Raw genomic sequence first — 15,776 nt, forward strand, 5'->3', positions numbered from 1 at the left:
AATGGGATGGAGGGGAACTATTTGTCTTGTTGAATTAATATATATTTATGAGTCTTGAAGCATCTTAACAATACAAATACTAAACTTCACTGATCTTTCTTGTGATTTGTAGGATTTGTCCTGACGTCATGATCACAGTAATATTACCTCTCTTGTTTTAATAAGTGCTCTATTCATATTTCATAGAATCATTAAGTTTGGAAAAGACCTCCAAGATCATCTGGTCCAATCATCACCCAGTATCACCCACTAAACCATGTCCGTCAGCACCACGTCCAACCTTTCCTTAAATACCCCCAGGGATGGTGACGCCACCATTTCTCTGGGCAACCCATCCCAATGCCTGACTGCTCTTTCTGAGAAGAAATGTCTCCTCATTTCCAACCTAACCCTCCCCTGGTGCAACTTGAGGCCATTCCCTCTTGTCCTATCGCTAGTTATCTGCGAGAAGAGGCCGACCCCCAGCTCCCCACACCTTCCTTTCAGGTGGCTGTAGGGATCGATAAGGTCTTCCCTGAGCCTCCTCTTCTCCAGACTAAACAACCCCAGCTCCATCAGCCGCTTCTCATAGTACTTGTGTTCCAGAACACAAGTCGATATTTGTTCCATAAACAAAGTTAAGAACACTCCTGTAAAGAGTCATGGTCATAGGTTGGTGTACTCCTTTTTGTTTCTTCATATGTATCCTCTATTTCCTGTCTTATGTGTAGTTTGTGAGATAGCTAAAGTTTGTCTCATAGTCTAGTACTACAGGTCTAGTACTACAGTTCTACAGGTTCCTTGATAACCCTATAGCTAACACAGATCAAAAGTATTATACTGGAAAAAATATTAACACTTGAAATTATTTCAATTTTTCTTACATCTGCTTTTCCCCTATTTCTCCACTGCTGTTCTTCCATCCTTTTAAAGTAAGGCATTTTTACAAACAAACAAGAAAATCAGAAATTGAGGCCTGTCAGGACTAAGTAGACTCGTTTGACTATCTTAAATTCAGAATCTCTATTATATCAGTTCATCTTTTCTGCATTTACTCTGAAACCTAAATGCATGTAATGTCTGAATTCAGATGTGTTGACATAACATTGAAATTAACTCATAATCAAGAAAAACAACACAATCTAAGCAAAAACATTTTAAGTGCATCTGTTAGGAGTAAAGAAGTAAAGATCCACAGATTTTCATTTAAGAAACGAAATTTCAGGAGTAGCACATGGTAAAGTCTATTGAAGTAGATGTACTGATCCATTCTATTTTAAGCTTTGGTAAATTGCTCTCAGTAAGTTTTAGGCATTTGGCATAATTATGGTCACTACTATGGTGTTTCTTAGTTGATTACATTTTATTCCAGTCACTTTCTGGCTAAGAGTAACTTAGATTGTTGTCAGTGACTCTCAGTATAAATATACTCTTATTTTTTTGTTGACACAGATGGAAACCTTCACCATACTGACGTTTCTCTCTTTGGAGAGCCTACTGAGTTTGAATACTTGAGGAAAGTGCTCTTTGAGTATATGATGGGTCGTGAGACTAAGGTATGGAAACTTGTATACAGGGACATGTGATTTGGGTTAGAATGAAATTGAGCTCCCTTGCTGTACAGATTTGAAACACCATGTGTTTGTGATTCATCACATGTTGTCTGTTACTGTCACTGGATTCAACAAGCTTTTTTATTCCACCCAAAGAGGGATGGTCCATATCTTCACAAACTTCATCAGCATGCTGAGATGAAGCATAGGGGAAACAAAAGGGGAGAAGACTGGGGAGGGAAAAGGAGGGAGTATCAAATCTCTCACCAAGATAGTTATGGAGACTAATACTCAATAGGTAGGTATGGTTTTACTAGCAAAAGCCCTGTTGTCAGTCAAGCTTAGTGTACTTTGAGTGCTGGTATGCATTATATTAGCAGAAGTATTCTTTTGATGTCATCTTGACACAAACAGGTTAAGTAAGAGTTGCATTAAATAATAGGTTGTTAGTAGCTCTGAAGATAGTGAAATACTTCTTTAATTGTTCCTTAAAGATGTTTTATAAGGCTCCCAAATCTGTATACCTTCTCTAGAGAGTATTAATTTGCTTTTAAAAGCAGTGAAAAGCTGCACAGTAGGCTCTTGCTGGATGCTGACAAGCTTGTGAAATCATTCCTAAGTTGGGATTTTAATAGCTTATAACAATACTGATGCTTAGAGATTGACCAGGTTCAAAAGAGGTATGTCATAAGACAAACATTGTTCTTGGATGATAGATGCTATGTGGATAAATATATTGTTTTCTTCCCTGCAGTTTTTCCATTCTTCGTAGTACTGCTTTCAATTTGGACTACTATTAAGCAGAGAGATTTTAGGCAGGTTTCAATGTTAATTAGGTTTGTTCTCATTGTGCTGTGTACAGAATAAAACTTGGTCTATTCAAGACTTCTTGTCCTTATGGGATCCCTTTTTCTCTTTATTTTTATCCCTTTCCTTACTTTGATATTAACTCCATTTTTATTAAAAATATAAATGCCAGCTCAGAAAAAAAAAAAGTATTATTAGTTAGCTTATCTCCACAAGCCTGTGGCTCATAGGATGGCTCTCTTACTTTAATAGCATCTGATTTAAATCATTAAAGAAAAATATGTACGTTGCTGGATGTTATGTTTTTGAATTGTGAATCACAGAATCACAGAATCACAGAATTTCTAGGTTGGAAGAGACCTCAAGATCATCGAGTCCAACCTCTGACCTAACGCTAGCAGTCCCCACTAAACCATATCCCTAAGCTCTACATCTAAACGTCTTTTAAAGACCTCCAGGGATGGTGACTCCACCACTTCCCTGGGCAGCCTGTTCCAATGCCTCACAACCCTTTCAGTGAAGAAGTTCTTCCTAACATCTAACCTAAAACTCCCCTGGCGCAACTTAAGCCCATTCCCCCTCGTCCTGTCACCAGGCATGTGGGAGAACAGACCAACCCCCACCTCGCTACAGCCTCCCTTGAGGTACCTATAGAGAGCGATAAGGTCGCCCCTGAGCCTCCTCTTCTCCAGGCTGAACAAGCCCAGCTCCCTCAGCAGCTCCTCGTAGGACTTGTTCTCCAGGCTCCTCACCAGCTTCGTCGCCCTTCTCTGGACCCGCTCAAGCACCTCGATGTCCTTCTTGTAGCGAGGGGCCCAAAACTGAACACAGTACTCGAGGTGCGGCCTCACCAGAGCTGAGTACAGGGGGACGATCACCTCCCTAGCCCTGCTGGTCACGCTGTTCCTAATACAAGCCAGGATGCCGTTGGCCCTCTTGGCCACCTGAGCACACTGCTGGCTCATATTCAGCCGACTGTCCACCATCACTCCCAGGTCCTTCTCTGCCTGGCAGCTTTCCAACCATTCCTCTCCCAGCCTGTAGCTCTGCTTGGGGTTATTGCGCCCCAGGTGCAGGACCCGGCACTTGGCCTTGTTAAACTTCATGCAGTTGACCTCAGCCCATCGGTGCAGCCTATCCAGATCCTCCTGCAGAGCTTTCCTACCCTCAAGCAGATCGACACACGCACCTAACTTGGTGTCATCTGCGAACTTACTGAGGGTGCACTCGATGCCCTCGTCCAGATCATCGATGAAGATATTAAAGAGGACCGGCCCCAGCACCGAGCCCTGGGGGACGCCACTAGTGACTGGCCTCCAACTGGACTTGGCTCCATTCACCACGACTCTTTGGGCCCGGCTATCCAGCCAGTTTCTAACCCAACGAAGCGTGCGCCAGTCCAAGCCAAGAGCAGCCAGTTTCTTGAGGAGAATGCTGTGGGAGACGGTGTCAAAAGCCTTGCTGAAGTCAAGGTAGACCACATCCACAGCCTTTCCCTCATCCACCCAGCGCGTCACTTTGTCATAGAAGGAGATCAGGTTCGTCAAGCAGGACCTGCCTTTCATAAACCCATGCTGACTGGGCCTGATGGCCTGCTTGCCCTGCAAGTGCTGCGTGATGACTCTCAGGAGGATCTGCTCCATGAGCTTCAAAGCTGAAGCTCATGAAGTGAAGGACATAGACAAGAGAGAATGTTTAAAAAGAATTTGTCAGCAATGCTTCAATTTCACCCAACCCTTGAGACATCAGTGGATGACTCTTGCAGATAGCTGATGCAAGTAGCAAAGTTGCATTCAAGGAAACCTATCTGAAACCTCTTCTGTCACTCATTAATGCTGTTTCTTATTGGTCTTCAAAATATTACTGTACATGCCTCAAAGGAAAATAGCACAAATGCCTTTGGAAAATAAAACTGATTTTATTTTCCTTTTCAACAAGGACATACTAAAATTTGCAGCTGACTTGTTCAATAACAGCAACAAACATGCTGAAGTAATTTGATTTTAGGTCTCTTCTGCCATTCTTTCAGTTGCTTAGATGAAAAGATATATCCATCTTATATGTATATCTTTCATATAAGAGTAAATACATAACATAAGCAAATATGAATAAATAAATATATATTTATTTGCCCTGGAGAATACACTGTACTGAACCAGAAGGTGCCATACAACATTTCTACACACAGGCTCCTAAAAGCAGATGAGTCCTGGGAGGGGAAAGAAATTTAGTTCCTGCAATAACTTGAGAAGGCATTGTTTTAGACTTGATATAATCGAATGGGGAGATGCATTTAATTCAAACAAGCAGAAGAACCTACTTTCAAAGCACTACAAATTTTAGCTTTGGGAAATTAGATTCAGATAAGTGATGGAGAATGACAAGCTTATTCAAACTGAATGTGATTGTATTCCTCTCTGTTGTGTGTTCATACTAATATGATTACCTCTTAGCAGTATTTATGTGAAGATAAATGTTCTTATATATTACAAAAATGGGAAAAAAAATCTTGTATTGTCTAGTCCTGATCAAGACTGTAGTTGTACTGGCATTTGCTAATGGAAATTTTAAATGGAATGAAAGCTAAGATTTTACTAATTCAAATATGAAGGCATTTTGATGGTTTCTTCACTTTTGCCTTAAATGGTACTTACAAGCTGATACCATGTGCTTGTTGTTCAACCATTAGAAATGTGACTGGTAGAAGTGAGCTTAGTGTCTGTTCTCATGAGGATTGTGTTTTATCTTATTTACCGAACTATGTCTTGAAAGCTGTTTGGTTTCTTCCTGCTGTGCTAATTGGAGAACCATGAGCAATGGTGATGTGATTGATAAAATGTTTAAATACATAGTCTAAATGTGTTCATTAAGCATTGATAAGCATTTTTTTTTTTATTCCCAACAGAGTCCTTGAGTTAAAAGATCTCTACTGAGATACACCTCTTTGGTGCAGACATACCCTCCTCCTCGCTTTGGTTTTCCAGGACCAGGCGAGACAGTTTTTTCTAGTTTTCTCTTGTAAGATATGTGGTCTATTCCCCAGATCATTCTAGTGGCTCTCCTTTGTGCAGGGTATCCTTCTGGAGTACAAATAAATACTCCATGTCTCAAAGGTGGTTCAGCGGTGAAATCAGTGATCTCAATGGGCATGATTTGCTCTTCTTTGAGAGAAGTTCAGCAGAAGCTGTGTAACTATACAGGACACTTTGCCATCAATGTGGCCTGATAAATGATTCTGGAATTGTATCGAGCAGAGCGATGAACGAGTGCATCACTTGTGTTGAAGTGCTGGAGTCTAACAATAAGGAATTAGAATCATAATGTATAATCTATATAAGCTGCAACCTGTCACAGTCGTCATAAACTGTTGGACCAATGTACACATGTGTCTTTGGGGTTTCTTGTTGTCCTTCCCTGCAGCCCATCTTGTTTGTTTGTTTGTTTCCCTCTTCCTTGGCAGGTCCAGTGGAATGAAATAAGATGGCATGCTTAGAAAAAGCTGGCAACTTGTTGAGAATATCTGAATTTGGAGATGCATGGCACAAACTATTGGGTTCAATAAAACTACGTTTTCTACAGCCATGCGAACAGCTGAACTGTCCAGCTGTACTGCACACTTAATATTACGTCTTGCAGAATTCCTAGAGGACTGTTTTGGCAGGTTCTTCTACTTGTAACTTCATTATGCTGTTTGGAGTCTGTTATGAGGTCTCAAAGTCAGTCTGAGTATTGTATGTGTATAATAAATGTGTTTTGATCTGCTTGATACAGGGGAGAATGGAATAGAGTAGAAGTGTGTTCGGTCAGATTTGCTTTGGGCTTTGCTGCTCTCCAGCAGAAATGAAAAATTCATGCAGATCTTTTTTTGGCACCTGGACATGCTTTTGTGGATCGTGAAATAACAAGGGATATTTCTATAGAAGTCAATTTTGATTTTTGAAGAGTCTTCCTTTGACCAGTCCCTCTCAAATTATAGAGAGACTGATGGATATCATTGTAACAGTATTTTTTGTGGAGATCGCCTACCCGAATATATAGACCTCAGAAAAAGAAATGGGGATGCAAGGTAGAATCTCTTACAAGACTGGTTATTGTATTCCTTAAATAATATTGAATAATTGTTTTAGAATCTCCCTCGTGGCTTCAAGAACTTGGAAAATTTCAAGTCATTGATAGTGGTGAATTACAAAACGCACATCTATAGGAAATAAGGTATTAGATAGCATCTAAAGCATCAGTGCTTTCATGCAGTATTTGCAGTGTTTGTAGATTTTTTCTTAATGTTTGCATGCCATTGTGTCCTGTAGAAAACTGTTGAGAGGGCTTTCTCGGTAGCTCTGTTGTAAGATGTCGTAAGGAATAGATTCTAAGCTCGGAGCTTTCTTTCAGTCTGAGATAATTGTGATGATTTTTTTTTATAAATGAAGTCAGAAAAGCATGTTGTCAGTTTGTGACGCTGAGCATGTTCCTCTGTGCATCTGGGTACTGCCGTAGAGGCACTTCTAAATTACAGAAAATATTTATATGTCAAAATGAAGGTTTTTAAACTGAAAATGGTCAACAGGACTTTTTTTTTTCTTTTCATTTTTATCCCTAGTTAATGATATACAGAAACGGTTGTTGCAAATCAGGGAGTTACCTATTGCTTTTAGCTGTGGTCATTTTTGTCATGCGGCTGCTTTGTTACTGCAGTCTCCCTCTTCACTCCACATGTGGTGCTGGTAATAAACAGTAGGCCTCCAGAGCAGCAATCTTATCTCACCCACATTCTTGAAGAGCAGCAGTTACTGCTTTCGTAGCAGTCACCTTCTGTTTGAGCTGCACTGCGGTTATTGCTTTGACCTTTCTTGCAAAAGTCAGCAGAACCTTGTTTTGTGCCTTTTGGAACTTTTTGTTCCCGCTAATCTGTTTTTAAAAGAGAAATAATCATTGCTTGTTTTGCACAAAGGTTTGACATTTTGACATACTCCATCTGAGGCTATCTAAATGGTTTGCTATTTAAATATGACATTCTGTGTACCCGCTAAAAATATTTAGACAACTGCTGTTCCATGTCTCACGTTTGGATCTGCTTTCTCAGTGTTTCATTTCTTTGTTTCTTTACAAAATATTTGAACTATAGGAATATAGTTGGATTCATAAGGACTCTTTCAGGTGTTGTGTGCCTCAAATGTGCTCCAGGAACACCATATAAAGTTGAAATGTGGTAGGAGCAGGATTTCCAACATTATGATTGTGATTTCTTCATTAATGGAGTTTAAGCAGATACAATGGAACTGACGTCATATTAAAGTAGATGCAGTTTGTGACAACGTGAAATGAAGACTCTTCGTGGTTTTCATGTAATTCACATAATGTATGATGTCATGCAAATACATGTATGATGTGAATCTCATGGTTATATCTTATTCTTTTCAATATGTTTTCTGTTGACATTACTAAAAATAGCATCCAGTATTCTGAAGCGAAATGCATTTTAAAATACTGCAAAGCGTTTTAGGGCACATGAAATTGATTACAGATGATCTGTTTCGTTTTAGACAATGGCCAAGGTTATAACAACAGTTCTGAAGTTCCCAGCTGATCAAACTCAGAAGATACTAGAACGAGAAGATGCTCGACCATTGGTAAGTTGTGTAAGCAAAGTGAATTTATGCAAAAGAGATGAGGTAGCAAGAAGAAGAAGTTGGAAGCTTTCTTTAGTCTCCCTTTCTCCCTTTGCTTATTCAAGATAACTTATCTCCTCCTCTTTTTCTTGTTCAGTGGAATGTCAAATTCTGGCAGTAGGTTTGAGTTTATAGCAAAAAGGGAGGGAAAGGGGGTAAGACCAAGAATATTTTCTTGGCTAGAATTTCGTATCACTGGTTTAAACGTGTTTGTGAAAGCTGTGGTACAACAGAGCAAAGCAAGTTCGGTTACTGCTACTATTCTGCAGATCAATTTCCATACTGAAAAAGTAGTCTGAGAGAAAATTCATGTTTCTTAAACTCAGAAGTTTCTGTGGATTCATAGCAGTTTTCATGGAAAAAAAAGAGATTTTTTTTTTTTTTACGGCCCTAGGATAAAATTTCTGACAAAAGCAAGAGCAATGTTTGATTGTAGAACAGAAAACTGATTAGCTCGCTCATCTGGGATATGCATGATTAAAGTGAAATATATACATTTAGGTTAGTTTTATGTCAGTATCCTAATAAGTTGTTTGTTGTTTTTTTTTTTTTTTTTTTTGTTTTTTTTTTTTTGTACTTAACATCAAAATATGTCAGGTTCACTCTTGGTAAGGACAGATCAAAATAACAATTTTAGGCACTTTGGTAACAGAGCACAGAAACCCTTTCTCCAATTCTGTTTTGCCATCAGTGCTGAGTAATACTCAGCAGTACTGTAGCAATATTGGATCTTGCACAACTGTGAGGGAAGAAGTAAAATGATGACAATTAATTTGCACAGATTCATGCAAGATACATGCATTAGAGAATAAAATTGGTTGAACACTGAATAGAGAATGATTCCTTTTAATTTACCTCCTCCCCTCCTCCCCCCCCCCCCCCACGGATTTTGTGAGGGATAGAATGCAATGGTGTTTACCACAAAGGTGAATTTGGGATTGAGAAGCAGAGCACAAAGAGAAGAATATATGAGCATAAACATTTCTTTGGTCTACTCTTACTACTTCATGTAGCGGAGGTATTTTTCATTAAGACAAAACCTGCAGTAATACTCTTTCTACATTGTATCTAAAGTCAACATTGTGATCCTCCTCTTTGTGGGTCACTGAGTAAAACATTTAGGAATTAAAGTGAGAGAATAAAATTCATTTTTTTCTTACAGGCGTTTTGTACATATTTAACACTTCTAGGAACAGAATTGAAAAAAAAAAGTGAACATTTTCACTTGTAGTTGCAATTTACATAATGCTACTACTACATGTTGTAGTTGCATTAAAATTTGGATGTAAAAAAATACCATTTCATCTGCTTGAAGTATCAAATGAGTGAAGTGTTTGATACTTCAACATTTTCCTGTATACTTTGTAGCCTTGATTGTCTTCCTATCTTAAGCGTTCAATGTACTTTTGAAATGATGTAAATGCTGTTAATATTACAGCTCTAGCAAGTCTTGTGCATCCCAAGCATGGTCTCAGGAAGCTCTTGTTTAAACCACGTTCATCTCTGCCATATTATTTGAAATTAACACTATTCTTGCTTCGGAAATAATACAACAAAATATACTTATTGCTTTCTTAAGACACACTTCTCTTTTGGCAAGCTCCAGTAATACTTTTCAGAAGTATTTCTGAGTTGGTTAAAAATGAAGTTAGAGAGATAGACCACATTTTTCAGTCCCTTCAGCTTTTTGGTATTTGAAACCTGGTCTTCCTAAAACAGATACTTGAAAGTTTTATTTAGTGTGAGAAGTTGCAACTTGAATTCATTCAACAAGTTTTGGTCCTTGGGTTTAAATTTTGGCTAGAACATGCTTTGAATTACTTTGCAGACTGCAAAAGCTTTGATTGTTAAGGATATCGTAATTGAAAGAATGTAATGTCCTGATCAAAACTTCTTGGGTTTCACAGTCCCTTCTTGGCTCAGATCTAGCCTATCAATTTTTCTCCTTTCCAAGTCCACAAAGATAAAATTAGACATCTAATAGAAACTCAAATATTAGGGCATGTTTTGCATGTAACTGATGAAAGACTTAGTAATTTTTTTTTCAATTTCAATTTCAAAGTTAAGTGTTTACTGAAGGAAAAATTAATATTTGTGGCATGTCTTTTGTAATTCTGTTAAAGACTAAAAAGAGTGGAGCACTTGTCATAAATTATTCCGTTAAGAGATATGTTTGGGGTTGGTTTGCTTGCTGACATTTGCTAACACGATCATAGTGTTTCTCCACACAATACCAGAATGATATTGGTATTTGAAAATACCCAGTGTTTAGTTCTCATAAATGTCTAAGCTTACAACATGAATGTGTGTTTTTAACATAAAGCTTAGTTGGTTTTGTATGTTCATTTATAGCCAAAAGGTTTATAACAAATTTTAATGTGTAAATTGCTAATTATCTATGCTACTGAGAAAGAATAAACATGCATATGTTAGGAAGTTTCTACGAGTACTTACCCTTTTAACGTCTGGGTGGGTCTTTCTTAAACAGTGGGCATATGTTTAAGAGGTTTCTATTGAAAACTTTAACAAATTTCAAGGTAAATAAACATACGTTAGACCAATATATCTTTATCACTAATCTTCTTTTTTTTTTTTTTTTAACTACATAATATCATAGTCTAACTGCGGCAATCTCATTTGTAAGCAGTAGATGTCCACAGAGTTCTTACCTACACTATTAACCACATAGTCCAATAAGCTGTTTTCTTCCTGGCTTTGTAGTTTGCCTCACCTCGCGGTGGTATCTTCTGAATATTCCATCAGTCTGTGCTTAGTTAGCATGTGGGTGAGTGAAGACTAATACATACTTGTTTTATTTGGAGATGAAACCTGTAGTATGACAGTAGTAATCATTCTTCTCTTTTTTTTTTTCTTGCACGCTCGTGTTCATTAAAAACATTTTCAAACGTTTTTGTCCTGTAAGTGTATGATAAAATTTGTTCTACTTTTAATCATGTTTTGCTTTACAAAGCCAAGATTGAAAAGGGTGAATGCTGATTCAAAACCAATCTTTTTGAGGTATAAAAATAATATGAAATGTTGATTGAGGTTCAAAACTCTCGATTATAGGGAAAAAATCAGATTTTAAATTATATGTCATATTAAATTTTATTGTACTTGGCTTTGTTTTGTCTTTATTCACTTTCTGACTTCTTTTTTTTTTTTTTTTTTTGAAAATAGGCAAATAGATAAGTCAGATTTTGAAAGAGCCTGTACTGCTTTAAATGATTTTTTACATCTTATGAGTACGAGAATTGATTATTTGAAAAAAGATAAGTGAAATATTCTTTGTAGAGGAATTAGGTATGATTACTTTTAAACATCAGTACCTTTCTGAATCAGAGCTTTGGCTTGGCATCAAGAGCAGATAGAGCAGCGAGATTAGGGAGAAAGATTTGTGGAACTTTATGCTTTCAGTTTATTGTCCTTTTTTTGGAAAGTTTCATTTACCTATTTTCATAATTAAACTGCGAAACTAACTGTAGTGTTACAGAAAAGCAACAGTTGATTTGTGTCTCAAGATAAAGGTTGCATCTGACAAGATTAATAAACAAGCAACATGAACACAGTAGTGGTCAAGAACATGCAAGTAACAGGTAGCGCTTTCTGCGCTGGCCAGGATTACATTTTGAGTTGTCTAGTGGTGCATGATCATAGAATCATTAAGGTTGGAAAAGACCTCCAAGATCATTTGGTCCAACCATCCCCCTATCACCAATGTCACCCACTAAACCATGTCCCTCAGCACCACGTCCAACCTTTCTTTCAACACTTCCCTAGGCAATGTGTTCCAATGCCTGACTGCTCTTTCTGAGAAGAAATGTCTCCTGATTTCCAACCTGAACCTCCCCTGGCTCAGCTTGAGGCCATTCCCTCTAGTCCTACCACTACTTATCTGTGAGAAGAGGCTGACCCCTAGCTCCCCACAACATACTTTCAGGTAGCTGTAGAGAGCAATAAGGTCGCCCCTGAGCCTCCTTTTCTCCAGACTGAACAACCCCAGCTCCATCAGCTGCTTCTCACAGGACTTGTTCTCCAGACCCCTCACCAGCTTTGTTGCCCTTTTCTGGACTCGCTCAAGCACCTCCATGTCCTTCTTGTAGCAAGGGGCCCAAAACTGAATGCAGTACTCGAGGTGTGGCTTCACCAGAGCAGATTACAAGGGGACAATCACCTCCCTGGTCCTGCTGGCTATACTTAAGAAACTCTTCAGATGGATTTTGTAGGATGTGGCCAGTATAACTTTCCTTTTCATCCTTTGCGGCTGAAAAGCTTTGCAGAGGTGCTGGGAATTGGTTCAGTGCATCTGCAGAGCTGGCTGGCTGTTGGCTGACCCGCAGCGCTAGGCTCAGCGCATGCTCCTGGCCTGCCACAGGATGGACCAGCCTAGGCCTCCCCACTTCCAGGCATCCAACATTGCCTTTACAAGGCAGCCAACAGCCTTTCTTCCCCTCTTACAGTCATGTAAATAGAGCCTATAACACAAGCTAACCTTTGTTTTGAAGGCAAAAAAATTCTACTCAGCTAACACGGTCTCCACTTTTGTTTTTGTTTTGTGATGTCGTAAACTTTTCACTTTGAATACAATAATGAGTGCACTTCATTGCACACAAAAAATGCATTTGGACTGTTTGCCTGTTAGCCTTGATCACTTCTTGACAATTTCAGCAACTGTTTTCATAGCCTGTTGAAAATATTTGAATTTTAAGTAATGATAGGACAAAGCTATTTACAGGACTATTGCAGAAAGCATGTCTGAAATTTAAATTCTTGACATGCAGTCTGTAATGCTGTATAAAAAGTTCTCGGCCATTTTTGATAGCTCTCACAGGAAGGCATAATTTTTGACTTACTGTCAGCAATTACCTATTACAGCTTCAAATCTTAAGCCAGTGTTTATGGAAGCCATTCAGCCCCCATTACTGGATTGTAGTTTCTTAGTTTATTTCAAATATTTTTGTGACATGTCAGTAGTTAGCCAGCAAATGGAATAATATTCTTGCATGTATAAAACTATGAAATTAAGGTGATTTTGGCTTCATTGTGAAAGTAATAGATCTTTCCTGGTAGATGAGGCCTTTTCCTAGCCCCAAAATTTTAGTTCATTTTGATTTTGATGACAGGCTTTATGCAGAGAGGACAGCTTTGTCCGAGTTTTTCATTGGATTGAAAAGCAACATTGTGGTAGACTTATCTATTTCCAGTGAGACTCCTTTTTTTTTTTTTGTTACAGGTCTTTTTTTTTTTTGTTGTTGTTGTTGTTGTTGTTGTTTGTTTGTTTGTTTTGTTTTGTTTTGTTTTGTTTTTTTAATCACACTTTCTCAACTGTTTTGAAAATATTGGAATTACTTGCTCAAAATCAGTTAATAATTTGGTCATCTGACTTACCTGATATTCTTGCATCTCCTATTCCTATCAATAACCAACGATTTCATTATTATTTTAGTGTTAAGCACTTGTAAGTTGCTTTCAGTGATGTAATATTTGTTCATTTCTTTTATCTTTTTATTCTTCTAGTCATGGCTACGACCATCTTGAAGAAATAGTGATGAGAATGTCTCATAACAGTGCTGCTTAGAAATACGTTCGTATCGCCGTTGTTGCCCCTTTTGAAGGGACAAGAAGAGAAGCTATTACTCAAGGTCACAAATGGAACAGCAAGAACCAAAGCTTAGCACCACCTTTGGACCATGGATATAGTTAAAACTGCCTTGACAAGAAACGCTAATCAGGGGTTATCTGGTGATGAGTCTTTTTTCTCTTCTATTGAATACTGTCTTCTATTTTGTGTTAAAGGTTATTTTTTTAAAAGAGAGAAAAGACTATCCTAGGAAGGAATTGCCCACTACTGTATCTCTATACAGATTTCACTGGGGGTTTTTTAAGAGTTGAACTAAATGCTCTGTCTCTTCTATTTATTTTTTTATTTTTTGAATGAATTGTGCAATACATTTTTGGATGGATAGCAGTTAAGGTGATTTTCCTGATGAACTGGGCACTTGTTTGACTACTCCTTTTCCGATTTGATCTTCTGATTGTTTGCTAAAGATCACTTCCTATATGCTTTTGCCTACAATAAATCCAGATTGCAGTACCTCATTTGTTTACTCCTAGCTTTTGTACTTATATTTTCTGGAGAAAAAGTACATTACTGTAAATTGTAAATAGTTAATACATAACTGTATCATATGCTGATCTGACTGTCGACAGCACTAATCTGACAGGAGCTGAGATTAAATAAAGTTTATTTACTGTATAATTTTGGAATTTCTTGTGGTATGATTTTTCTTTTGAAAGGATCCACCAGTTTTGTTCTTGCTCCTTTTCAAGACATCCTTAGCCGAGACATTTCCAGGCTGAAATCAAGACAAGAACCGTGTCTTCCAGCATGTTGCCTGATGCATCAGCAGCCTGAACCAGACTTCACATGGGTACATTTGGTTCCAAAAAAATGCATGTTCCTTTCCTGGCTGGCCAAGGATTTGTAGGATTTTGCTATTGCTATCATTACAGCAATTTAAAATATAGATTTTGAGTTTCAGATTTCCATATAAGGTATAGGTTTTCTTAGGCTTTGGGAAATTGAATGCATGGATCTGTTACTCTGGCAGTATCATTATGATCACTTACCATTCTTTTCTTATCCTTACAAGTAAGCTATTTTTCATGTTTTCTCTTTTTGTTCTTTTTCCCTTTACATGAAAGATACTAGTTATGGGCTGTACTTTGTCAAACATGACCTAAGTACAGCAGACCAAACTGAAATAGTCTGTATAACATTCATACAACGTTGGATAGAACTAACCATTTTTTTCCTTAAAAAGTGACCTAAGAACACAAAGGAGATAATAGTTATCCTTCATTCTTTTTTTTTAAGTCAAAAAAACACTTCCCAAATTTATTTTTTTTAATTTTTTTTCCTTTCTATAAATGACTCATAAACAATCACATCTTTTCCATTATGTTGATGAATAGTTAAGTGCAAGAGTTTTGTCAGACTGAAGTTTTAACTGCTTCTAGATTTATTTTAAGAGAATCTAAGGCATTGCTTTATATATATATATATATATATACATAAAGGGCACAAAGAAAGCACAAAAATGAAACTTTATTTTGAGTAATGTTTTTTGTTTTGTTTTGTTTCTTGAAGTGTCATAAAATACCAATAGGAGTGCTAATGCAACCATAAACTAATATACTCTAGACCACAAATACGTCTGATTATAAAATGTTTGGACACACGTAGCTAAAAGCCAAAGACTGTATCAAAGTTTTGGCTGCCTTTTTAGCAAAGTTTAGAGGATCCAAGGCTTGTCCAAACTGGAATGTTAGAACATTGTGCTGTGAGAGAATATATTTGGTTGTTTTATGTTGAATTTTCCTTTAGTTTTACATGAAAAGTACGTTACATTTGTAACTTTGGGGACCCGTATACGTGTATAGAAAACCAAAAATGTGTAGCTCTATTTATAAAGATGACAGTGTTTACCAAGCATCCTCCAGTGTCTTAAGGATTAATCATTGTTAATTTAAATGAAAAATGTGTTGCTTTCTTAGAATTTCTGTATTATTTCAGTGCCTAGGCTGATGTCTATTGGCAATGTACTATTTCAAATGTATTATAAATTATTATATAAAAATCCTTCCAACTTTTAGTTCTGCCATTTATAGTCCCTCTTTCCATGAGTTATACTAAAATGTTTTCTTTTCTACATAGTGCTTTGTATCTGGTTCTCTCCTCTAATTCCTCTATTCTCTGCATTCATAGCTT

At 37.5% G+C, this 15,776-nt stretch overlaps 1 protein-coding gene across 9 annotated transcripts in view; it reads left to right on the top strand.

Annotated features, from left to right (window-relative positions):
• GOLGA4 (golgin A4) overlaps positions 1-14,264 on the top strand; it is a 71,211-nt gene extending 56,947 nt beyond the window's left edge. For 6 of the 9 annotated variants that reach the window (XM_084510800.1, XM_084510801.1, XM_084510793.1 and 3 more), the window contains 4 exons: positions 1,432-1,535; positions 7,880-7,966; positions 10,727-10,790; positions 13,523-14,264. In XM_084510800.1, coding sequence (XP_084366926.1) covers positions 1,432-1,535; positions 7,880-7,966; positions 10,727-10,756 — 221 coding nt within the window. In that variant the 3' untranslated portion in view covers positions 10,757-10,790; positions 13,523-14,264. The remainder of the gene's footprint in view (positions 1-1,431; positions 1,536-7,879; positions 7,967-10,726; positions 10,791-13,522) is intronic. The other 3 variants (XM_084510794.1, XM_084510795.1, XM_084510797.1) reach the window with 3 other exon arrangements.
• The last annotated feature ends 1,512 nt before the right edge of the window (positions 14,265-15,776 follow it).

The sequence above is a fragment of the Aythya ferina genome (assembly GCF_964211825.1).
Source record: "Aythya ferina genome assembly, chromosome: 2".
Classification (NCBI taxonomy): Eukaryota; Metazoa; Chordata; class Aves; order Anseriformes; family Anatidae; genus Aythya; species Aythya ferina.